Source organism: Scyliorhinus torazame, chromosome 19, assembly GCF_047496885.1.
Source record: "Scyliorhinus torazame isolate Kashiwa2021f chromosome 19, sScyTor2.1, whole genome shotgun sequence".
NCBI classification, from domain to species: Eukaryota; Metazoa; Chordata; class Chondrichthyes; order Carcharhiniformes; family Scyliorhinidae; genus Scyliorhinus; species Scyliorhinus torazame.
The window spans coordinates 45540917-45567157 of NC_092725.1; the positions used below are offsets into that span (position 1 = coordinate 45540917).

General features: G+C 50.4%; 1 protein-coding gene across 1 annotated transcript in view; it reads left to right on the forward strand.

Annotated features, from left to right (window-relative positions):
- The window catches only part of nwd1 (NACHT and WD repeat domain containing 1), a 192145-nt gene that overhangs the window by 119838 nt on the left and 46066 nt on the right, over positions 1 to 26241 (forward strand). The window contains exons 13-16 of the mRNA XM_072485462.1: positions 5205 to 5359; positions 7041 to 7345; positions 8663 to 8775; positions 15739 to 16289. Of these exons, the coding sequence (XP_072341563.1) occupies positions 5205 to 5359; positions 7041 to 7345; positions 8663 to 8775; positions 15739 to 16289 (1124 nt within the window). The remainder of the gene's footprint in view (positions 1 to 5204; positions 5360 to 7040; positions 7346 to 8662; positions 8776 to 15738; positions 16290 to 26241) is intronic.

Consider the following 26241-nt stretch of genomic DNA (forward strand, 5'->3'; position numbering starts at 1 on the left):
GGGAGTGAGTGGGGCGTGGCGGGGGAGCAGGGGGAGTGAGTGGGGCGTGGCGGGGGAGCAGGGGGGAGTGAGTGGGGCGTGGCGGGGGGCAGGGGGAGTGAGTGGGGTGTTGCGTGGGAGCAGGGGGAGTGAGTGGGGCGTGGCGGGGGGCAGGGGGAGTGAGTGGGGCATGGCGGGGGGGCAGGGGGAGTGAGTGAGGTGTGGCGGGGGAGCAGGGGGAGTGAGTGGGGCGTGGCGGGGGAGCAGGGGGAGTGAGTGGGGTGTGGCGGGGGGGCAGGAGGAGTGAGTGGGGTGTGGCGGGGGAGCAGGGGGAGTGAGTGGGGCGTGGCGGGGGAGCAGGGGGAGTGAGTGGGGTGTGGTGGGGGGGCAGGGGGAGTGAGTGGGGCGTGGTGGGGGAGCAGGGGGAGTGATTGGGGCATGGCGGGGGAGCAGGGGGAGTGAGTGGGGCGTGGTGGGGGGGCAGGAGGAGTGAGTGGGGTGTGGCGGGCGAGCAGGGGGAGTGAGTGGGGCATGGCGGGCGAGCAGGGGGAGTGAGTGGGGCGTGGCGGGGGAGCAGGGGGAGTGAGTGGGGCGTGGCGGGGGGGCAGGGGGAGTGAGTGGGGCGTGGCGGGGGGGCAGAGGGAGTGAGTGGGGCGTGGCGGGGGAGCAGGGGGAGTGAGTGGGGCGTGGCGGGGGGGCAGGGGGAGTGAGTGGGGTGTGGCGGGGGAGCAGGGGGAGTGAGTGGGGCGTGGCGGGGGAGCAGGGGGAGTGAGTGGGGCGTGGCGGGGGAGCGGGGGGAGTGAGTGGGGCATGGCGGGCGAGCAGGGGGAGTGAGTGGGGCGTGGCGGGGAGCAGGGGGAGTGAGTGGGGCATGGCGGGGGAGCAGGGGGAGTGAGTGGGGTGTGGTGGGGGGGCAGGGGGAGTGAGTGGGGCGTGGCGGGGGGCAGGGGGAGTGAGTGGGGCATGGCGGGGGGGCAGGGGGAGTGAGTGGGGCATGGCGGGGGGGCAGGGGGAGTGAGTGGGGCGTGGCGGGGGAGCAGGGGGAGTGAGTGGGGCGTGGCGGGGGGGCAGGGGGAGTGAGTGGGGCGTGGCGGGGGAGCAGGGGGAGTGAGTGGGGCGTGGCGGGGGGGCACGGGGAGTGAGTGGGGCATGGCGGCGGGGCAGGGGGAGTGAGTGGGGCATGGCGGGGAGCAGGGGGAGTGAGTGGGGCGTGGCGGGGGAGCAGGGGGAGTGAGTGGGGCATGGCGGGGGAGCAGGGGGAGTGAGTGGGGCGTGGCGGGGGAGCAGGGGGAGTGAGTGGGGCGTGGCGGGGGAGCAGGGGGAGTGAGTGGGGCGTGGCGGGCGAGCATGGGGAGTGAGTGGGGCATGGCGGGGGAGAAGGGGGTAGTGAGTGGGGCGTGGCGGGGAGCAGGGGGAGTGTGTGGGGCATGGCGGGGGAGCAGGGGGAGTGAGTGGGGCGTGGCAGGGGGGCAGGGGGAGTGAGTGGGGCGTGGCGGGGAGGCAGGGGGAGTGAGTGGGGCGTGGCGGGGGGGCAGGGGGAGTGAGTGGGGCATGGCGGGGGGCAGGGGGAGTGAGTGGGGCATGGCGGGGGGGCAGGGGGGAGTGAGTGGGGCGTGGCGGGCGAGCAGGGGGAGTGAGTGGGGCATGGCGGGGGAGCAGGGGGAGTGAGTGGGGCGTGGCGGGGGGGCAGGGGGAGTGAGTGGGGCATGGCGGGCGAGCAGGGGGAGTGAGTGGGGCATGGCGGGGGGGCAGGGGGAGTGAGTGGGGCATGGCGGGGGAGCAGGGGGAGTGAGTGGGGCGTGGCGGGGGAGCAGGGGGAGTGAGTGGGGCGTGGCGGGGGAGCAGGGGGAGTGAGTGGGGCGTGGCGGGGGGGCAGGGGGAGTGAGTGGGGCATGGCGGCGGGGCAGGGGAGTGAGTGGGGCATGGCGGGGAGCAGGGGGAGTGAGTGGGGCGTGGCGGGGGAGCAGGGGGAGTGAGTGGGGCATGGCGGGGGAGCAGGGGGAGTGAGTGGGGCGTGGCGGGGGAGCAGGGGGAGTGAGTGGGGCGTGGCGGGGAGCAGGGGGAGTGAGTGGGGCGTGGCGGGCGAGCAAGGGGAGTGAGTGGGGCATGGCGGGGGAGAAGGGGGGAGTGAGTGGGGCGTGGCGGGGGAGCAGGGGGAGTGTGTGGGGCATGGCGGGGGAGCAGGGGGAGTGAGTGGGGCGTGGCAGGGGGGCAGGGGGAGTGAGTGGGGCGTGGCGGGGGGGCAGGGGGAGTGAGTGGGGCGTGGCGTGGGGGCAGGGGGAGTGAGTGGGGCATGGCGGGGGGCAGGGGGAGTGAGTGTGGCATGGCGGGGGGGCAGGGGGGAGTGAGTGGGGCGTGGCGGGCGAGCAGGGGGAGTGAGTGGGGCATGGCGGGGGAGCGGGGGAGTGAGTGGGGCGTGGCGGGGGGGCAGGGTGAGTGAGTGGGGCATGGCGGGCGAGCAGGGGGAGTGAGTGGGGCATGGCGGGGGGGCAGTGGGAGTGAGTGGGGCATGGCGGGGGAGCAGGGGGAGTGAGTGGGGCATGGCGGGGGAGCAGGGGGAGTGAGTGGGGCATGGCGGGGGGGCAGGGCGAGTGAGTGGGGCATGGCGGGGGAGCAGGGGGAGTGAGTGGGGCGTGGCGGGGAGCAGGGGGAGTGAGTGGGGCGTGGCGGGGAGCAGGGGGAGTGAGTGGGGCGTGGCGGGGGGGCAGGGGGAGTGAGTGGGGCGTGGCGGGGGGGCAGGGGGAGTGAGTGGGGCGTGGCGGGGAGCAGGGGGAGTGAGTGGGGCGTGGCGGGGGAGCAGGGGGAGTGTTTTGATTCCCAGTGCAGGTAGACCACAGCTTTGCGAAAACATAACTCAACAATTACTCCCCCACCATCAGAACCTTCCACTGGTTCACAGATGCTTTGCCCCCTTCATGACCTACCTTTCGAAACCCAATTCACAGACACTAGCTCCTCAACCACTTACTCAGAATATTTCTATTCCAAACCTCCATGTGCAGCTGGATCCTTGACTTCCTCACCAACAGACCGCAATCTGTCAGGATAGGTAACAACACCTCCTCCATAATAGTCCTCAACACCGGGGCCCCGCAAGGATGTGTGCTCAGTCCTCTACTGTACTCCCTATACGCACGACTTTGTGGCAAGATTTATCTCCACTCAATCTATAAGTTTGCGGCTGATACGACTGTGGTGGGTCGTATCTCAAACAACGACGAATCAGACTACAGGAGGGAGATAGATCACTTGGTTGTATGGTGCACCGAAAACAACCTCTCTCTAAATGTCCGAAAGACCAAGGAACTGATCATCAACTTCAGGAAGCGTAGCACGACACGCACCCCTGTCTGCATCAATGGCTCCGAAGTGGAGAAGGTCGATAGTTTTAAGTTCCTGGGGATCACCATCATTAACAGTCTGTCTTGGTCCACTCACGTTGATGCAACAGTCAAGAAAGCCCAACAACGTCTCCACTTCCTTCGGAAGCTGAAGAAATTCGGCATGTTTGCATCGACTCTCACAAACTTCTACAGATGTGCCATAGAGAGCATCCTATCCGGCTGCATCACAGCTTGGTATGGCAACTGCTCGGTCCAAGATTGCAAGAAACTGCAAAGTGTGGTGAACTCAGCCCACGCATCACACAAGCTTGCCACCCTCACATTGATTCTGTCTACATCTCCCGCTGCCTCAGGAAGGCAAACAGCATTATCAGAGACACCTCCCACCCAGGCATTGCCTTCTTCCAGACCCTTCCATCAGACAGAAGGTACAGAAGTCTGAAGGCCCGCACATCCAGGCATAGGAACAGCTTCATCCCCACAGCTACAAGACTCCTCAACGACTCCCCCTCGGACTGATCTGTTCCCTGTAAGAACACTATTCACGACACCCTATGCTGCTCTTGCTCATGTATTTGCTTTGTTTGGCTCCTTGTTCTGCAATGTACCCAATCACTGTTGTTGATGTACCATTTGTCAATGTTCTCTGTTGATTATTCTTTTGTCTACTATGTACGTACTGTGTACGTTCCCTTGGCCGCAGAAAAATACTTTTCACTGTACTTCGGTACGCGTGACAATAAATCAAATCAAAACAAATATTTAATCCTTACACCTTTACCACCCTCACCAGACCAGGCAATCGCTCTCAATCCTATCCATAGCACCCCCTCCCTCTCACTTCTAACCACTCAAAGACTTCTACCTGGATTCTGTGGTTGCTCTGGAGTGCCTCAAAGCAGCTCCATAATGATCCAACGAGAATTCCCACCCAAAATATGCAGCTACAGATCCTTAAAGGTAAGAGGAGAATTGCAGTAGGGATCCAAGAATGGTGGTGTGGAGAATGGGCACAAGACTGTGTACATAAACACATATTAATGTAGTCACATTCGCTGACTAGTCAATGGCTGCCTTAGAGACCCAGTTATTTTGGGTTATCACTGTCTGGATCTTAGATGTCCAAGTAGGCTAAATAATAAGAAAAACCCTTGGAAGACCTGTTCTGTTTGAATCGTCAATGCAGTGAGACCCAGTTTGAAAAACAAAGAGCGAACCAAAGGAATTGAGGGTAATTAGAGAAAATTACACAGCAATACCACTTGACAATGGCCTGATGAATCATGTGACAGGTGCAGCTATTGGCTCGTGACTGGACAGCACCTCAGTCATGTGACCAAGTGCCTGACACCCAGGCCCTGTTTGATGTTCAACGCTCTGTAACTCTCATCGGAACTGCGGTAGGCAGTTCAGCCATTCCATTCAGGTATTTCAACCTTATGTACACAAATTTTATTCCTTATCCCCTGATGACCCAAGGAAAAAAATCTATTGATCTCAGGCATGAAGGCTTCCATTAACCCAGCATTTACAGCCTCCTGAGGAGAAAGTTCCAGACTTCCACCATCTTTTATGTGATCAAGTGTTCCCTGAGTTTGCTCCTGAATACACAGGTCCAATTTTGTTTGATACCGTCTTGGTCTAGACTTGTGTACCATGGAGGTTTTCAGGCTGTTATCAGGAACTGACGGGGAAGAGAGAGAGAAACAGGTCCTACTGGTTGGGGTGACTGGGACTGAGAAATATAATTTTCCCAAAAAGGATGATAGAGTTTGATTAACATCAGCAGCAGCTGATGCTAAGTCTCAAAGAACAAAAGTGGTCTTTTTAGATCATTAAACTCAGGACTTTAATATTCTCAATTTTTAAAAAAAATTACAGGCTTCGAAAAGTATGCCCGAGTTTACAAACTGGATTGCAGTTCATCTCTGAAAGCCCTGAAGGCAGATCTAGAACATGGTGGCAACGTTCAGACTGCAGTGTTCAGTAAGGATGGGAGATTACTGATCACAGGCTCCAACGATGAGACCATTCGGGTAAGGTGGGGTTGTTGGAATTGTCATCAAAGAGCTTCAGCTCCATAATCCAGCATTCTATCAATCTCCATTCTTCCTGCACTCGAGCCCCTTGATCCAAATCCATTTTACCTCAAAACCCTGAAAAATTAAAATGACCTCATCAATCTACTCAAAAGGCAATTGGGGATGGATGATAGTACAGACCAAACACAAATTAAAAATAAATAGGGGATTCTCTTTTGGCTCTCAGAGTGTTGATTCAAACACCGAGGGCAACATTCAACTGGCAGAGGTATTCCTTGTCCCGTCACCTGAAGAGTCAGCCGTGAACATATTCCCACTATGCCAACTGCTCCTCCGCCATTTAAATCTCCATAATTGGATGGGAGGCTTCCACCGCTTACTTGGGAGGATGCCCCACCTCACAGAGCTGCCCGCCAATCTGATAGGCTGCCAGCTCTTAGCACGACCAAGGGTGATGGCCAGAACTGGGATGACAGCAGCCCCCAGATTCTATGTTCTGGAGTCCACTGGGGAGGGCGGGGGATCTTATGGCAGGGAGAGGAGGTCATGTTTGCAGGGGGTTAGTGGTCTTGATGGAGAGGCTGGAGCAGGGGGAAGCACTTGAGGGGTGTATGCACAAGAGAAGACTTTGAGGGGGGGTGGGTGCCCTATGCAGGAGGAGGATGTTTGAGGAAGGTGCCACACCTTTCCCTGTCTGAGACGTGAACAGGGTGACCTACTGAGCTTCCACACCAACCCCCCCCCCCTTTCCCAACCCCCCCCCCCAAAACCAAACTCCACCCCATCTCCCCTCTTGCCGACATCAAGGCCTCATTGGGTCATGGACGGACAGGCCACCCTAGGCCTCGCTCTCCAGGGCTGAAGTTGGCGACAGGTTTGGAAGGGCAGGAGGTGCTTTGGGGAGGTCACTTGGGTAATTTATCAGTTTCTTCCCCTGCCCCCCCCCCCCCCCCCCCACTGCAACTGCCCGAGTCTCGTGGCAATGATGGACTGGACAGTGAGCTTCATGTACCTCCCTGCTTCCATGATGCGTCTCCCTTTCCAAAGGGGGGGGGGGCGGGTTTCCAATGCTGAACTCCCTCTTTGCAAAGAGACTTGATGGCTCCCTCTGTACAAATAATGAGACCTCATCAAAGCTACCCCACCCGGAGTATAACATTCGGCAGGGGTGGAATATGGATATCAAACCCAAACTCGGCCAACTTCCAGCCAATGGGCTGGGCTGCAATAAAAGTTTACGACTCGCTATCGCCTGATTTACATGATCGCACAAAGTGAAGATCTACCTCTTAGTGTGGCCCAACAGACACAGAGCCCAGGTCACACAGCTAACTCCCAACTGCAGAGTGGCACTCCCAGCCCTGATACATTTATCTTGCATATTGGCATAGGAGGAAATTAGTGAAAGGAGGCATTAAAACGTTCAGGATGCATGGGGTGATAATAAGAAGCTGAGTTTAGTATTTGCAACAAAAGAAGTGTAGTGGGATCCATTGAGGGAGCTAATATATCCAGGGGAAGATCCCAGAGTCTATCCCAGCCTCCCAGGTTCGCTGATTATTGCCATGTATTGACCAGTGTGATCAGGAGGTTGTCCAGAACCCTGGCTCAAAGGAATGAGTCAACTGGGAGACGGCCAAATTGTGGTAAATCCCTATTTATTGCCTCGTTCTAGGTGTGGAGCTTATTAGACAATGTAAAGCTGATGGACTCAATGGAAGGTATGGGAGTTCCCATCACCTCACTCTCGGTATCTGGAAACACCTTGATATCCGCATCACACAGTGCCTACTACCTTAAGATCTGGAGCCTAGCCTACGATTGCCAGCACAAAACCGTCACGCCTTTCCATAACCGCACTGCAATCATCGGCTTGTCGCAAGATGGGAAATTTGTGTGCTTTCCGCAAACTGGGGACTTGGAGAAAATAGTCATCTGGAATTGTGAAGAAGGTGGGGCTGAGATTATTCAGGACATGAGGTATTATTGAACATAACTTACCTGGTAAAACAATAAAAATGTTGACCCGTCTCCAGCTGAGCGTGCGCACGCGTGGCTGAAGTATCTCAGTAGAGTGACATCCTATGTGACTCTGACAGTGGTAAACAGTCTCTGCTGCTCCTTGGCAACCTATGACAGAGTTGGCCACACCATCTTTTTCCAATACTTTCCCACCATTGTCCAATGTGAACTTTGCCTGGTTCTGGCCCAACCCCACGAAGGATCTATTTTTGTCCTCTTCCTATTTCCCAGCTACGCATCACAGAAAACGTTGTGTCACCTTTCACATGCACGCTGACAATATCCAGCTCTTCTCTCAACTCCTCCACCATCCCTAAAGCTTCCACCTGCTTGTACATCATGCAGTACTCAAAGTGTAGAAATTTCATTGAATAACATATATAGGGCGACTGAAGCCATTGGCCGGAATTCTCTGGCTGTTCGCTAGCGGTGGGATTTTCCGCCGTGGGTTTGGGGGCGGCCTGGGGTGGTTTCAATAGGAATTCACATTGACAAGTAGAAGGAGCAAAGAATCCCACCGCTAGCGATTAGACTTGTCCATTCCCACTTGCAAAGCTTCTCCCGACTCTGCCCCATCACAGCTTTGTCTGCTGCTGAAACTCTTATCCATGCCTCTTTATCCCTAGACTTGACTACACCAACACACTCCTGAGCAGCATACCATCTTACATACTCTGTAAATGCAAGGTCGTAGAATTATAGAATCATAGAATTTACAGTGCAGAAGGAGGCCATTCGGCCCATTGAGTCTGCACCGGCTCTTGGAAAGAGCACGCTATCTAAGCCCATACCTCCACCCTATCTCCACACCTCCACCCTATCCCTGCAACCCCACCTAACCTTTTTTGGACACTAAGGGCAATATAGAATGGCCAATCCGCCTAACACATCTTTGGACTGTGGGAGGAAACCGGAGCACCCGGAGGAAACCCACGCACACACGGGGAGAACATGCAGACTCCGCACAGACAGTCACCCAAGCCGGGAATCTCAGACTCTGCTGTCTGTATCCTAACTCACACCATGTCCTGTTTACTCATCACCCTTGTCCTTACGGACTTACATCCATTAAACAACACCAATTCTCCCCCTCTCCCCCATCCCTAACTCTGTGACGTCCTCAGCTCTCTGACCCACTGAGACAATTGTACTCTCCAAATTCAGTGTCTTGTTCAATCCTGATTTTAATCACTCCATTATTGGTGGTGTTTCCTTAAGCTGTTCAGGCCCTAAGCTCTGGAATTTCATCATTAAATCTCTCCTTTCTTCTTTAAGACACATCGTAAAACATATCTCCAAGATCAAGCTACTGGTCATCAGCCCTCAGTGTCCAATTTTATTTAATAAGGTTTCTGTAAAGGGCTGTGGCATATATGAATATGTTAAAGGTACTATATAAATACAAGTTGTTGTTGTAGGCAAGCTATCCAACATACACTTCAAAAGGTGATTAAATAGCATGGCTTAGCTCCCACTAACTGGAATAGTGCCGCTGATAAAAATGAGGCAGATGTGCTCGATTTGCACTTGGATATCAAACAAATTCAGTGTTAGTGATGAGGGATGGCCAGAGATGGAGCAGTGGGGGTGCGGGATGGCCAGAGATGGAGCAGTGGGGGTGCGGGATGGCCAGAGATGGAGCAGTGGGGGTGCGGGATGGCCAGAGATGGAGCAGTGGGGGTGAGGGATGGCCAGAGATGGAGCAGTGGGGGTGAGGGATGGCCAGAGATGGAGCAGTGGGGGTGCGGGATGGCCAGAGATGGAGCAGTGGGGGTGCGGGATGGCCAGAGATGGAGCAGTGGGGGTGAGGGATGGCCAGAGATGGAGCAGTGGGGGTGAGGGATGGCCAGAGATGGAGCAGTGGGGGTGCGGGATGGCCAGAGATGGAGCAGTGGGGGTGAGGGATGGCCAGAGATGGAGCAGTGGGGGTGAGGGATGGCCAGAGATGGAGCAGTGGGGGTGAGGGATGGCCAGAGATGGAGCAGTGGGGGTGAGGGATGGCCAGAGATGGAGCAGTGGGGGTGAGGGATGGCCAGAGATGGAGCAGTGGGGGTATTCTCTGGTTCCCCAGTCACGTGTTTCTCGGTGCTGCGCCGTTCGCTGGCGGTGGGATATTCTACTCCCACTGGGGATTTCCCATTGAAGCCACCCCACGCTTCCGGGAAACCCAGGGTGTGCGCTGCGGCGGGAAAGAGGAATTGGAGAATTTTGGCCAGTGTCTTCTCATCCACTGGTGGTGATGGTGGCAGTGATGGTGGTGGCGGTGATGGTGGCGGTGATGGTGGCGGTGATGGTGGTGGTGGCGATGGTGGTGGTGGTGGGGGTGGTGATGGTGGGGGCGGTGATGGTGGGGGCAGTGGTGGTGGTGGCGGTGGCGGTGATGGTGGGGGCAGTGGTGGTGGTGGCGGCGGTGATGGCGGAGGAAATGGTGGTGGTGATGGTGGGGGCAGTGGTGGTGGTGGCGGTGGCGGTGGTGATGGCGGAGGAAGTGGTGGTGGTGGTGGTGATGGTGGGGGCAGTGGTGGTGGGGGCAGTGATGGTGGGGGCAGTGGTGGTGGTGGCGGCGGTGATGGTGGTGATGGTGGGGGCAGTGGTGGTGGTGGCGGTGGCGGTGGTGATGGCGGAGGAAGTGGTGGTGGTGGTGGTGATGGTGGGGGCAGTGGTGGTGGTGGCGGTGGCGGCAGTTGTGGTGGCGATGGTGGTGGGGCGGTGGCAGTGGTGATGGTGGTGGTGGCACTGGCGGCAGTGGTGGTGGTGATGGCGGGGAAGTGGTGGGGCGGTGGCAGTGGTGATGGTGGTGGTGGCGATGGTGGTGGTGATGGCGGGGAAGTGGTGGTGGTGGTGGCGGTGGCGGTGGCGGTGGTGGTGGCCGTGGCAGTGGTGGGGGGGGGCAGTGGGGGGGGGGGGGGGGTTGGTTACGGCACTGCCAGTAGCAACCCATCCAATTTGAACACGTGCTTTAGCCACAGGAGAAACCTGGCTGGATTTTTACAAAAGCAGGGCTTTCTCTCCGCATTTTACAAGCTCCCACTCAATGTGTTTTCAGTGCGGAAGAGGGGGGGGATAGGCTCACATAAAATAGTGTGATGCCCAGCCCACCACATTCCCACCCATCCCCTGAGCTCACCCCCACTCTCTGTAAAATGTAGCCCTTTCATTTGTTCATGCAATGTGAGTGGCCCAGTATTTATTGCCCATCCCTAATTGCCCTGGAGGGGGAAGTTAAAAGTCAACCACGTTGCTGTGGATTTGGAGTCATATATAGGCCAGACCAGGTAAGGATGGCAGATTTCCTTCCCTGAAGGACATTAGTGAACCAAACAAAGAACAAAGAACAAAGAAATGTACAGCACAGGAACAGGCCCTTCGGCCCTCCAAACCCGTGCCGACCATGCTCCCCGACTAAACTACAATCTTCTACACTTCCTGGGTCCGTATCCCTCTATTCCCATCCTATTCATGTATTTGTCAAGATGCCCCTTAAATGTCACTATCGTCCCTGCTTCCACCACCTCCTCCGGTGGCGAGTTCCAGGCACCCACTACCTTCTGCGTAAAAAACTTGCCTCGTACATCTACTCTAAACCTTGCCCCTCTCACCTTAAACCTATGCCCCCTAGTGCTGGACCCCTCTACCCCGGGGAAAAGCCTCTGACTATCCACTCTATCTATGCCCCTCAAAATGTTGTAGACCTCTATCAGGTCTCCCCTCAACCTCCGTCGTTCCAGTGAGAACAAACCGAGTTTATTCAACCGCTCCTCATAGCTAATGCCCTCCATACCAGGCAACATCCTGGTAAATCTCTTCTGCACCCCATCTAAAGCCTCCACATCCTTCTGGTAGTGTGGCGACCAGAATTGAACACTATACTCCAAGTGTGGCCTAACTAAGGTTCTATACAGCTGCAACATGACTTGCCAATTCTTATACTCAATGCCCCGGCCAATGAAGGCAAGCATGCCATATGCCTTCTTGACTACCTTCTCCACCTGTGTTGCCCCTTTCAGTGACCTGTGGACCTGTACTCCTAGATCTCTTTGACTTTCAATACTCTTGAGGGTTCTACCATTCACTGTATATTCCCTACCTGCATTAGACCTTCCAAAATGCATTACCTCACATTTGTCCGGATAAAACTCCATCTGCCATCTCTCCGCCCAAGTCTCCAAACAATCTAAATCCTGCTGTATCCTCTGACAGTCCTCATCGCTATCCGCAATTCCACCAACCTTTGTGTCGTCTGCAAACTTACTAATCAGACCAGTTACATTTTCCTCCAAATCATTTATATATACTACAAACAGCAAAGGTCCCAGCACTGATCCCTGTGGAACACCACTGGTCACAGCCCTCCAATTAGAAAAGCATCCTTCCATTGCTACTCTCTGCCTTCTATGACCTAGCCAGTTCTGTATCCACCTTGCCAGCTCACCCCTGATCCCGTGTGACTTCACCTTTTGTACTAGTCGACCATGAGGGACCTTGTCAAAGGCCTCACTGAAGTCCATATAGACAACATCCACTGCCCGACCTGCATCAATCATCTTAGTGACCTCCTCGAAAAACTCTATCAAGTTAGTGAGACACGACCTCCCCTTCACAAAACCATGCTGCCTCTCACTAATACGTCCATTTGCTTCCAAATGGGAGTAGATCCTGTCTCGAAGAATTCTCTCCAGTAATTTCCCTACCACTGAAGTAAGGCTCACCGGCCTGTAGTTCCCTGGATTATCCTTGCTACCCTTCTTGAACAGAGGAACAACATTGGCTATTCTCCAGTCCTCTGGGACATCACCTGAAGACAGTGAGGATCCAAAGATTTCTGTCAAGGCCTCAGCAATTTCCTCTCCAGCCTCCTTCAGTATTCTGGGGTAGATCCCATCAGGCCCTGGGGACTTGTCTACCTTAATATTTTTTAAGACACCCAACACCTCGTCTCAATGTGACCCAGGCTAGCTACACACCCTTCTCCAGACTCAACATCTACCAATTTCTTCTCTTTGGTGAATACTGATGCAAAGTATTCATTTAGTACCTCGCCCATTTCCTCTGGCTCCACACATAGATTCCCCTGCCTATCCTTCAGTGGGCCAACCCTTTCCCTGGCTACCCTCTTGCTTTTTATGTACGTGTAAAAAGCCTTGGGATTTTCCTTAACCCTATTTGCCAATGACTTTTCGTGACCCCTTCTAGCCCTCCTGACTCCTTGTTTAAGTTCCTTCCTACTTTCCTCATATTTCACACAGGCTTCATCTGTTCCCAGCCTTCTAGACTTGAGAAATGACTCCTTTTTCTTTTTGACGAGGCCTACCAAGGTTCTCGTTATCCAAGGTTCACGAAATTTGCCATATTTATCCTTCTTCCGCACAGGAACATGCCGGTCCTGAATTCCTTTCAACTGACACTTGAAAGCCTCCCACATGTCAGATGTTGATTTGCCCTCAAACATCCGCCCCCAATCTATGTTCTTAAGTTCCCGCCTAATATTGTTATAATTAGCCTTTCCCCAATTTAGCACATTCATCCTAGGACCACTCTTATCCTTGTCCACCAGCACTTTAAAACTTATTGAATTGTGCTCACTGTTCCCGAAATGCTCCCCCTGGCCGGGCTCATTCCCCAATACCAGGTCCAGTACCGCCCCTTCCCTAGTTGGACTGTCTACATATTGTTTTAAGAAGCCCTCCTGGATGCTCCTTACAAACTCCGCCCCGTCTAAGCCCCTGGCACTAAGTGAGTCCCAGTCAATATTGGGGAAGTTGAAGTCTCCCATCACAACAACCCTGTTGTTTTTACTCTTCTCCAAAATCTGTCTACCTATCTGCTCCTCTATCTCCCGCTGGCTGTTGGGAGGCCTGTAGTAAACCCCCAACATTGTGACTGCACCCTTCTTATTCCTGATCTCTACCCATATAGCCTCACTGTCCTCTGAGGTGTCCTCCCGCAGTACAGCTGTGATATTCTCCCTAACCAGTAGCGCAACTCCGCCACCCCTTTTACATCCCCCTCTATCCCACCTGAAACATCTAAATCCTGGAACGTTTAGCTGCCAATCCTGCCCTTCCCTCAACCAGGTCTCTGTAATGGCAACATCATAGTTCCAAGTACTAATCCAAGCTCTAAGTTCATCTGCCTTACCCGTAATACTTCTTGCATTAAAACATATGCACTTCAGGCCACCAGACCCACTGTGTTCAGCAACTTCATGTCTGCTCTGCCTCAGAGCCCCACTATCCCTATTCCCTAGTTCTCCCTCAATGCTCTCACCTTCTGACCTATTGCTCCCGTGCCCACCCCCCTGCCATACTAGTTTAAACCCTCCCGTGTGACACTAGCAAACCTCGCGGCCAGGATATTTATGCCTCTCCGGTTTAGATGCAACCAGTCCTTCTTATACAGGTCACACCTGCCCCGGAAGAGCTCCCAGTGGTCCAGATAACGGAAACCCTCCCTCCTACACCAGCTGTTTAGCCATGTGTTTAGCTGCTCTATCTTCCTATTTCTAGCCTCACTGGCATGTGGCACAGGGAGTAATCCCGAGATTACAAACCTAGAGGTCCTGTCTTTTAACTTTCTGCCTAGCTCCCTGAGCTCCTGCTGCAGGACCTCATGCCCCTTCCTGCCTATGTCGTTAGTACCAATATGTACAACGACCTCTGCCTGTTTGCCCTCCCCCTTCAGGATGCCCTCTACCCGTTCGGAGACATCCTGGACCCTGGCACCAAGGAGGCAACATACCATCCTGGAGTCTCTTTCATGTCCACAGAAGCGCCTATCTGTGCCCCTGACTATAGAGTCCCCTATTACTATTGCTCTTCTGCGCTTTGACCCTCCCTTCTGACCATCAGAGCCAGCCGTGGTGCCACTGCTCTGGCTGCTGCTGTTTTCCCCTGATAGGCTATCCCCCCCCCGACAGTATCCAAAGGGGTATACCTGTTCGAGAGGGGGACAACCACAGGGGATTCCTGCACTGACTGCCTGCCCTTTCTGGTGGTCACCCATTTCTCTGCCTGCACCTTGGGTGTGACCACATTTATATAACTGCGATCTATGACGCTTTCCGCCACCTGCATGCTCCTAAGTGCATCCAATTGCTGCTCCAACCGAACCATGCGGTCTGTGAGGAGCTTCAGTTGGGTGCACTTTCTGCAGATGAAGCCACCCGGGATGCTGGAAGCCTCCCGGACCTGCCACATCTCACAGTCAGAGCACTGCACCCCTCTAACTGACATTGCATCAATTAATTAAAAATAAAAGTTTTTTTAAAAAAATTTATTATTTAAAAAAAAAAATTTTTTTAAAGTTACTGTTAGCTATCTGTTTCCTAGCACTAGATTTCTAATATAAATGCGAAAGCTAAATATGCTACTGTCCGATCTCTGGCTTAGATACTCCTCTAAATTATAATTAAGTAATTATGTTTAATCAGTTACCAATGCTGAATTTTTTAAATTTAGTGTAGATTCCCAACCAGCCACTCAGGTCACAGCTTTTCTGTGATGTCACTTCAGTTTCCCCCCGACACACACAATTTGAAAAAGGTATAAAAGTAAAAATGAGTAAAAATCGCTTACTTACCTTCTTACCTTCTGAGTGTCTTAGATGTTCTCAGGTTCTCTCCCTGACAGAGACTGCTCCTCCTCCTCCGAACGGCTCCCGAAACTAGACCGCGATCTTTTAAAATCTCCGCTCAGACTCGCAGCTCCTGCGCTTTTTAAATCAGTTCTTACAATAAGCAATAGTGGTTCCATGGTAATCATTCGACTTTTAATCCCAGATGTTCATTGAATTCAAATTTCACCATCTGTCGTTGTGGAATTTGAACCTGGCTACCTGGATTATTAATCCAGTAACAATACCATTATACCAATGCCCTTCCCTCCAAAACCTTAACTTCAAACTCATAACTTTGAGTGTGGGGGGGGGGGGGGGTGAATTGAGGGGGTTCTACAAAGTGACCAGGGTCCTCATATATATAGTGGCGAGAGTGGTTTTGTTTCACTATAGCTACAGAGCAGAGTGGGTACCACAGGGAACGCTGTGGGCTCTGCTGGCCCCATTCCCCCACCATCCAGGGAATCCTTGTAACATCCCTTCCCCATCCCGGGCTTACCTTGTTTCTGCCATTCATCAGTTGGTGGAGTTAAGTTGCTTCTCTTCCCACCCATGTACCTGCCCAGCTGATGCTAAATGCCTGAGTTGGGCAATCAGCAACATTCAGATGGGCCAGGGAATCAAAATCCAACTAATCTCCTCCGGCAAGAATAGTGTCCGTGAAGGGCTGCAAAATCTGTCATATAGAATCGAAATGTTTGGGAACGGTGGATTAACTCTGAACTGTCTCGATGTAGGTGTCATGCTCCAGACTCTCGCCGCTGGCTCCGTAATCTGCTGCCTGATGGTCGTTCAGCTGAAGAAGTTACTCGTCTGTGGCCTGAGGTCCGGCTCGTTGTTGGTCTTCGACATGGGAACGTGGCAGAGGCTGGGGTGCCAACTCCCGCCCGGGCAAGGGGAGGCTGTGCAGTGTGTTGCTGTTAGCAGAAGCGAGGAGCAGCTGGCGGCAGTGTACAGCAGCTCTGTTGTCGTGTACGGACTGCACAGTACGGGGGCCGACCCAGTGTTGGGCGAGGTCCTGGTCACATTTTCTACTCCGCCTCGGTTTGCCTCGTCCAGTGTGGCTGTCCTTTCGGACTGCAGGGTACTCCTCGGCGTGGATACTGGGGAGCTGTACCTCTACACTGCTGCTAACACACCGCCAACTGTCCTGGAGCCTCATGGCTGCAGAGTTACCTGCCTGGAAACCAGTCACAATGAACTGTATGCCTTAAGTGGATGCCAGGGGCCAATCCAGAGGATATGGAATCTCTCTGAGCGGAGGTGGGACTATGAGATGTACTACAAGGTAAGAGACAAAATGGCTCATGTCACAGTGTAAAAGCAGTCCATGTGTCCCATTGCGCCTGTGTTTCCCTTTGGAAGAGTTGTCCAATTATCCTTCCCCCACATTCCCCCTTCACCCAGCAAATCTTTTCTTCCAAAGTATTTATCCAATTCAACTTTGAAAGTTACTACTGAATCTGCTTCCCTCGCCCGAAACAGAGAATGCATTCTAGATCTGTGGAAAGGAAAATGAAACAACCTGCATCACATAGTTAAAGGCAAATTACTGCGGGTGCTGGAATCTGAAACAAAACCAGAAAATACTGGACTATCTCATCTGTGGAGAGAGAGAAGGGAGCGAACGTTTCGAGTCTGGAAGACTCTTTGTCAAAGGTAATGCCAAGCCCACTGTAGGTACAGGGGGTGGTGCCAAACTATCCTTAGATACAGTGTGTAGTGCCGAGCCCACTGTAGGTACAGGGGTGATGCCTGATGTGTTGGGCAGGTAGGTTCGATGTGGACTGCACTCGATGCAGGGAAGCTAGAAACAGACGTCTAACACTGGAGAAGATCCAACACTGTTTTATTCAACGATAGAACTGATATACATATTCAGCTGTGGGTCGACACTCTATTGAACTGACTGAAGACCTTTTAGTAGCCTGACCAGACTTACTGGCTACCGCATGGTGTTTGCACTTGCTAGCTCGTGGACTCTGACTGTCTCAGTGGGTCCCGAGAGAGCGGGATACCTAGTGCCCTCTGGCTTTATAGTGGTAGGGTCCTGTCTGGTGATTGGCTGCACTGTGGTGTGTGCTTACTGGTCATCCTGTGTGTGAATCACTGCCTGTCTGCATCTCATTTATGTACATGAGTGGAAATTATGACAATGCCAAACCATCCTTAGTACAGGGGCAGCGCCAAACCCACAGTAGGTACGGGGGTAGTGCCAAACCCTCCTTAGGTACAGGAGGTAGTGCCAAATCCACCTTAGATACACAGAGTGGTGCCAGAGAACTGGAGAATTGCGAATCTTACAACCTTGTTCAGAAAGGGTGCAAGGTGAAGCAACTATTAGGCAATCAGTTTGGGAAACCTACAGAGATATTGGGTGGGATTCCCAGGCCCACACACCAGCGGGCATCACCATGGGCAGAACTGGACATTTTTCTCGTCCCATCCACAATGATGTTGCTGGTGTCAGGGTCCAACAATCTGGTAAAAATTATGTCACTTGGATAATTACAGATTAAGGAAACCCTTTAAGGATAATTAAAGACAAATCAGGCTGAACTAACTTGATTGAGTTTTGATGAGGTAACACAGATGGTTGATGACGGTAATGCCATTTTTGTGCTGTAAGTGGACTTCCAAAAGATGTTTGATAAAGTGGCACATAATAGGCTTATCAGCAAAGATGAAGATCATGGAATAGAAGATATAATAGTAGCATTGATAGGGCAATGGCTGTATGACATCAAAGAGAGAGTTGTTGTGACAGATTGTTTGTTGGACTGGAGGAATGTATATGTGTGGTTTTGCAGGGGTTATTAGGATCACTGCTTTTCTTCATCTGTATTAATGACCTAGACTTGGTGTAGAGGGCACCAAATTTCAAAAATGTCACTTTCTACTGCACCAGCCTTCGTAATCAAAGGATCATCATTCGCCATTTCTGCCAACTCCAGCATGCTGACACCATGAATCACATCTTCCCCTCCCCTCCCCTGTCAACATTCTAAAGAGACCGTGTTCCATCCGTGACACCCTGATCCACTCGTCTATCACATCCAACACCTCATCCCCTTCCCATAGCACCTTCCCATCCATTCACAAGAGGTGTAACACCTGTCCCTTTACCTCCTCCCTTCTCACTGTCCAAAGATTCAAATACTCCTTCTGGATGAAGCAGCGATTTACTTAGAACAAGAAAAAAGCAAATTACAGCACAGGAACAGGCCCTTCGGCCCTCCCAGCCTGCACCAATCCAGATCCTTTATCTAAACCTGTCGCCTATTTTTCAAGGATCTACTTCCCTCTGTTCCCCGCCTGTTCATATATCTGTCTAGGTGCATCTGAAATGATGCTATCGTGCCCGCCTCTACCACCTCTGCTGGCAAAGCGTTCCAGGCACCCACCACCCTCTGCGTAAAAAACTTTCCATGCACATCTCCCTTAAACATTCCCCCTCTCACCTGGAAATCGTGACCCCTTGTAATTGACACCCCCAGTCTTGGAAAAAGCTTGTTGCTATCCACCCTGTCCATACCTCTCATAATTTTGTAGACCTCAATCAGGTCCCCACTCAACTTCTGTCTTTCCAACGAAAACAATCCTAATCTATTCAACCTTTCTTCATAGCTAGCACCCTCCATACCAGGCAACATCCTGGTGAACCTCCTCTACACACTCTCTAAAGCATCCACATCCTTCTGGTAATGTGGCGACCAGAACTGCACACAGTATCCCAAATGTGGCCTAACCAAAGTCCTATACAACTGTAACATGACCTGCCGACTTTTAATTTAGTCTCCTGTACTTGCTGCTCCCAATGCGGTCCTCAAAACTTAATGCTATGATGTTACGGTACCTGGACCAGACCCCAATTTATATTAGGAAACCCGACGAGACCCAAACAAATTTCCAATTTGCAAACTGTGATGAGGAAAGGATACTTTTCTCACGAGTGATTCCACTGACAACCAGGGATCTTTTAGATTAAAATAAACTTATTACATTATTTACATTATTACATTATTTATCCCCACTAACATCCAAGGGAGAACACAGCTTTTCAATTAACTGTTAAAAGTTCTAAAAAAAGAATAACGTTCTGTCTTTGAGCTTACTTCCCCATCTACTTCTCAAATTATAATTAAGCAAAATCCACACAAATGCCACTTCTAAAAAAGTTAACACTCAGTGGCTTACAGAGTTATTCCTAAAGTCCTTAGGAGAGAAACTTTCAGACGTCAGTCTGAGAAACACACCTCCTTTCCTCAGAATCCAAAGCAGAACTCTTAAAGAAAAGAAGCTAAAAACAGACACAGGGGAGGGCTGAAAAAGAAACTAAAAACTGATCCAGTCCCTCCCCTAAATGACATCACAGCCTGCAAACCTGTTAACCCCTTAATCACAACTTTAGCAGACATATAATCTGGTACTTTAACCTAACCTATTTTAATAACTTTGCTGCAACAGACACATAATACACTATACATAAAATATTCCTATATTCATCACAATGATTATAACTGACTTTGTCTTATGTTCCACAACATATTTGTCATTGAATCTCTCCTGTTCTCCAACCTATCCCTAATTTTTAAATCAGCTCCACATGCCCTCCACCTTACTCAATATCATCAAACCCATCAGATTTCTACCTCTCTTCAGTTCTGAAGAAGTCTTATTGCACTTGAAAGGTTAACTCTGTTTCTCTTTCCACGAATGCTGCCACAGCTGCTGAGTGTCTCCAGCATTTCCTGTTATTATTTCAGACCTCCAGCATCTGCATTTTTTTGCTTTTATTCAAGTGGACATGAGCAGGCTGGTGGATTGGTCGGAAATGTGACAGATGAAGTTTAATGGAGATAATTGGGAAGCAATGCATTTTGGGGAGAAGAACGAGGAGGGCACAAATTATTGAAGGTGCAGGGCAGGTTGAGAAAGCAATTAATCAGGCAAACTGGATGGAGTACAAAAGCAAGCAGGTATATATTCTTTTTAATTCTTTCATGCGATGTGGGCATCACTGGCTGGGCCAACATTCATGCCCATCCTTCATTGCCATTGAGGGGGCATTTTAAGATTCAACAACATTGCTCTGGCTCTGCAGTCACATGTCGGCCAGTGCAGGTAATGACGACAGATTACCTTCCCTAAAGGACATTAGTGAACAGATGGGTTTTCACAACAATCCACATTGGATTCATACGAACATAAGAACATAAGAACTAGGAGCAGGAGTAGGCCATCTGGCCCCTCGAGCCTGCTCCGCCATTCAATGAGATCATGGCTGATCTTTTGTGGACTCAGCTCCACTTTCCCACCCGAACACTAGAACCCTTTATTCCTTTATTCTTCAAAAAACTATCTATCTTTATCTTAAAAACATTTAATGAAGGTTCCCCATGGTAGACTTCTGCAGAAAGTAAGGAGGCATGGGATAGTGGGAAATTTGGCCAGTTGGATAACGAACTGGCTAACTGATAGAAGTCAGAGAGTGGTGGTAGATGGCAAATATTCAGCCTGGATCCCAGTTACCAGTGGCGTACCGCAGGGATCAGTTCTGGGTCCCCTGCTATTTGTGATTTTCATTAATGACTTGGATGCGGGAGTTGAAGGGTGGGTCAGTAAATTTGCAGACAATACGAAGATTGGTGGAGTTGTGGATAGTGAGGAGGGCTGTTGTCGGCTGCAAAGAGACATAGATAGGATGCAGAGCTGGGCTGAGAAATGGCAGATGGAGTTTAACCCTGAAAAGTGTGAGGTTGTCCATTTTGGAAGGACAAATATGAATGCGGAATACAGGGTTAACGGTAGAGTTCTTGGCAATGTGGAGGAGCAGAGAGATCTTGGGGTCTATGTTCATACATCTTTGAAAGTTGCCACTCAAGTGGATAGAGCTGTGAAGAAGGCCTATGGTGTGCTAGCGTTCATTAACAGAGGGATTGAATTTAAGAGCCGCGAGGTGATGATGCAGCTGTACAAAACTTTGGTAAGGCCACATTTGGAGTACTGTGTACAGTTCTGGTCGCCTCATTTTAGGAAGGATGTGGAAGCTTTGAAAAAGGTGCAAAGGAGATTTACCAGGATGTTGCCTGGAATGGAGAGTAGGTCTTACGAGGAAAGGTTGAGGGTGCTAGGCCTTTTCTCATTAGAACGGAGAAGGATGAGGGGCGACTTGATAGAGGTTTATAAGATGATCAGGGGAATAGATAGAGTAGACAGTCAGAGACTTTTTCCCCGGGTGGAACAAACCATTACAAGGGGACATAAATTTAAGGTGAATGGTGGAGGATATAGGGGGGATGTCAGAGGTAGGTTCTTTACCCAGAGAGTAGTGGGGGCATGGAATGCACTGCCTGTGGAAGTAGTTGAGTCGGAAACATTAGGGACCTTCAAGCAGCTATTGGATAGGTACATGGATTACGGTAAAATGATATAGTGTAGATTTATTTGTTCTTAAGGGCAGCACGATAGCATTGTGGATAGCACAATTGCTTCGCAGCTCCAGGGTCCCAGGTTCGATTCCGGCTTGGGTCGCTGTCTGTGTGGAGCCTGCACATCCTCCCCGTGTCTGCGTGGGTTTCCTCCGGGTGCTCCGGTTTCCTCCCACAGTCCAAAGATGTGCAGGTTGGGTGGATTGGCCATGATAAATTGCCCTTAGTGTCCAAAATTGTCCTTAGTGTTGGTTGGAGGTGTTGACTATGGGTAGGGTGCTCTTTCCAAGAGCCAGTGCAGACTCAATGGGCCGATTGGCCTCCTTCTGCACTGTAAATTCAATGATAACCTATGATTAATCTAGGACAAAGGTTTGGCACAACATCGTGGGCCAAAGGCCTGTTCTGTGCTGTATTTTTCTATGTTCTATGTTCTACGAAGGAGCCTCTACTGCTTCACTGGGCAAGGAATTCCATAGATTCACAACCCTTTGGGTGAAGAAGTTCCTCCTAAACTCAGTCCTAAATCTACTTCCCCTTATTTTGAGGATATGCCCCCTAGTTCTGCTTTCACATGCCAGTGGAAACAACCTGCCCGCATCTATCCTATCTATTCCCTTCATAATTTTATAAGTTTTTATAAGATCCCCCCTCATCCTTCTAAATTCCAACGAGTACAGTCCCAGTCTACTCAACCTCTCCTCGTAATCCAACCCCTTCAGCTCTGGGATTAACTTAGTGAATCTCCTCTGCACACCCTCCAGCGCCAGTACGTCCTTTCTCAGGTAAGGAGACCAAAACTGAACACAATACTCCAGGTGTGGCCTCACTAACATCTTATACAATTGCAGCATAACCTCCCTAGTCTTAAACTCCATCCCTCTAGCAATGAAGGACAATATTCCATTTCCCTTCTTAATCACCTGTTGCACCTGTAAACCAACTTTTTGCGACTCATGCACTAGCTCACCCAGGTCTCTCTGCACAGCAGCATGTTTTAATATTTATCATTTAAATAATAATCCCTTTTGCTGTTATTCCTACCAAAATGGATAACCTCACATTTGTATTCCATCTGCCAGACCCTAACCCATTCACTTAGCCTATCCAAATCCCTCTGTAGACTTCCAGTATCCTCTGCACTTTTTGCTTTACCACTCATCTTAGTGTCGTCTGCAAACTTGGACACATTGCCCTTGGTCCCCAACTCCAAATCATCTATGTAAATTGTGAACAATTGTGGGCCCAACACTGATCTCTGAGGGACACCACTAGCTACTGATTGCCAACCAGAGAAACACCCATTAATCCCCACTCTTTGCTTTCTGTTAATTAATCAATCCTCTATCCATGCTACTACTTTCCCCTTAATGCCATACATCTTTATCTTCTACAGCAACCTTTTGTGTGGCACCTTGTCAAAGGCTTTCTGGAAATCCAGATATACCACATCCATTGCCTCCCCGTTATCGACCGCACTGGTAATGTCCTCAAAAAATTCCACTAAATTAGTCAGACATGACCTGCCCTTTATGAACACATGCTGCGTCTGCCCAATGGGACAATTTTCATCCAGATGCCTCGCTATTTCTCCCTTGATGATAGATTCCAGCATCTTCCCTACTACCGAAGTTAAGCTCACTGGCCTATAATTACCCGCTTTCTGCCTACCTCCTTTTTAAAACAGTGGTGTCACGTTTGCTAATTTCCAATCCGCCGGGAGCACCCCAGAGTCTAGTGAATTTTGGTAAATTATCACTAGTGCATTTGCAATTTCCCTAGCCATCACTTTTAGCACTCTGGGATGCATTCCATCAGGTTCAGGAGACTTGTCTACCTTTAGCCCCATTAGCTTGCCTCCTTACCTCCTTAGTGATAACAATCCTCTCAAGGTCCTCACCTGTCATAGCCTCATTTCCATCAGTCACTGGCATGTTATTTGTGTCTTCCACTGTGAAGACCGACCCAAAAAACCTGTTCAGTTCCTCAGCCATTTCCTCATCTCCCATTATTAAATCTCCCTTCTCATCCACTAAAGGACCTTAGCCACTCTTTTTTGTTTTATATATTTGTAGAAATTTTTACTATCTGTTTTTATATTCTGAGCAAGTTTACTCTCATAATCTATCTTACTCTTCTTTATAGCTTTTTTAGTCGCTTTCTGTTGCCCCCTAAAGATTTCCCAGTCCTCTAGTCTCCCACTAATTTTGCCACTTTGTATGCTTTTTCCTTCAATTTGATACTCTCCCTTATTTCCTTAGATATCCACGGCCGATTTTCCCTCTTTCTACCATCCTTCCTTTTTGTTGGTATAAACCTTTGCTGAGCACTGTGAAAAATCGCTTGGAAGGTTCGTCACTGTTCCTCAACTGTTTCACCATAAAGTCTTTGCTCCCAGTCTACCTTAGCTAGTTCTTCTCTCATCCCATTGTAATCTCCTTTGTTTAAGCACAAAACACTAGTGTTTGATTTTACCTTCTCACCCTCCATCTGTATTTTAACTTCCATCATATTGTGATCGCTCCTTCCGAGAGGATCCCTAACTATGAAATCATGAGTCAATCCTGTGTCATTACACAGGACCAGATCTACGGCCGCTTGTTCCCTCGTAGGTTCCATTACATACTGTTCTAGGAAACTATCGCGGATACATTCTATAAACTCCTCCTCAACGCTGCCTTGACCGACCTGGTTAAACCAATCGACATGTAGATTAAAATCCCCCATGATAATTGCTGTACCATTTCCACATGCATCAGTTATTTCTTTGTTTATTGCCTGCCCCACCATAATGTTATTATTTGGTGGCCTATAGACTACTCCTATCAGTGACTTTTTCGCCTTATTATTCCTGATTTCCACCCAAATGGATTCAACCTTATCCTCCATAGCACCAATGTCATCCCTTACTGTTGCCCGGATGTCATCCTTAAATAACAGAGCTACACCACCTCCCTTACCATCCACTCTGTCCTTCCGAATAGTTTGATACCCTTGGATATTTAACTCCCAGTTGTGACCATCCTTTAACCATGTTTCAGTAATGGCCACTAAATCATAGTCATTCACGATGATTTGCGCCATCAACTCATTTACCTTATTCCGAATACTACGAGCATTCAGGTAAAGTACACTTATGTTGGCTTTTTTACCTCTGTTCTGAATCTGAACACCTCGATCAGTAACCTCTCCTAAGTTATATTTCCTCTTAACTTTTCTCCTAATTTTCCTTGTCATTGAACCCATATCTTTGTGTAACAACCTGCCGCGTCGCTTACCATTAATGTTTTTACTTCCCGTTTTATTCCTTTTAGTATTCCTGGTCCTATTCACTGAGCTCCCCTCCGTCACTGTACCTTGTACTGTCGCCCTTTGTGATTTTTGACTATGGCTTCTCTGCCTTACACTTTCCCCCTTACTGCCTTTTATTTCTGTCCCTGTTTTACTACCTTCCAACCTCCTGCATCGGTTCCCATCCCCCTGCCACATTAGCATAAACTCTCCCCAACAGCTCTAGCAGACACCCCCCCCAAGACATCGGTTCCAGTCCTGCCCAGGTGCAGACCGTTTGGTTTGTACTAGTCCCATCTCCCCCAGAACCGGTTCCAATGCCCCAGGAATTTGAATCCCTCCCTCTTGCACCACCTCTTGGGCCACGCATTCATCCTATCTATCCTGACATTCCTACTCTGACTAGCTCGTGGCACTGGTAGCATTCCTGAGATTACTCCCTTTGAGGTCCTACTTTTTAGTTTAACTCCTAACTCCCTGAATTCAGCTTGTTGGACCTCGTCCCATTTTTTACCTATGTGCACCACGACAGCTGGCTGTTCACCTCCCCCCCACCAGAATGTCCTGCAGCCGCTCCGAGACATCCTTGACGCTTTCACCAGGGAGGCAACATACCATTCTGGAGTCTCGATTGCGTCCGCAGAACCACCCGTCTATTCCCCTTATGATTGAGTCATCACTAGTCTTTTAATCCCAGGTTTAGTCAGAGTAGAAATGACAGGATATATAGGATGAATACGTGGCTGAAGAGATGGTGTCAGGGGGAGGGTTTCAGATTCCTGGGGCATTGGGACCGGTTCTGGGAGACCTGTACAAACTGGACGGGTTACACCTGGGCAGGACTGGAACTGATGTCTGAGGGGGGCTATTTGCTAGAGCGGTTGGGGAGGGTTTAAACTAAAATGCCAGGGGGGTGGGAACCTATGCAAGGAGTCAGAGAAAGAGGGAGCAAGGACAAAAGCAAAAGGTAGAAAAGTGAAGAAGAAAAGTGATAGGTGGAGAAACCAAGGACAAAATTCAAACAGGACAATAGAGAAAAATATTGGGAGCAAGACAAACATTGTGAAAAAATCAAACTTAAAGGCTCTGTGCCTTAATGCATGGAGCATTTGCAATAAAGTGGATGAACTAATCGTGCATATAGATATAAATGGGTGTGATATAATTGGGATTATGGAGACATGGCTGCAGGGTGAACAGGGATGGGAACTGAATATCCCTGGGTTTTCGGTATTTAGAAAGGACAGGCACAAAAGAAAAGGTGGTGGTGTGGCACTGCTGGTTAAAGAGGAAATTAACACATCAGTGAGAAAGGATATTAGCTCTGACAATGTGAAATCTGTATGGGTAGAGTTGAGAAATACCAAGGGACAAATTAGTGGGTGTGATATACAGACCCCCAAACTGCACTGGTGATGTTGGGAATGGCATTAAACAGGAAATGAGTGATGCATGTAACAAGGGAATATCGGTGATCATGGGTGATTTTAATCTTCACATAGATTGGGCAAATCAAAT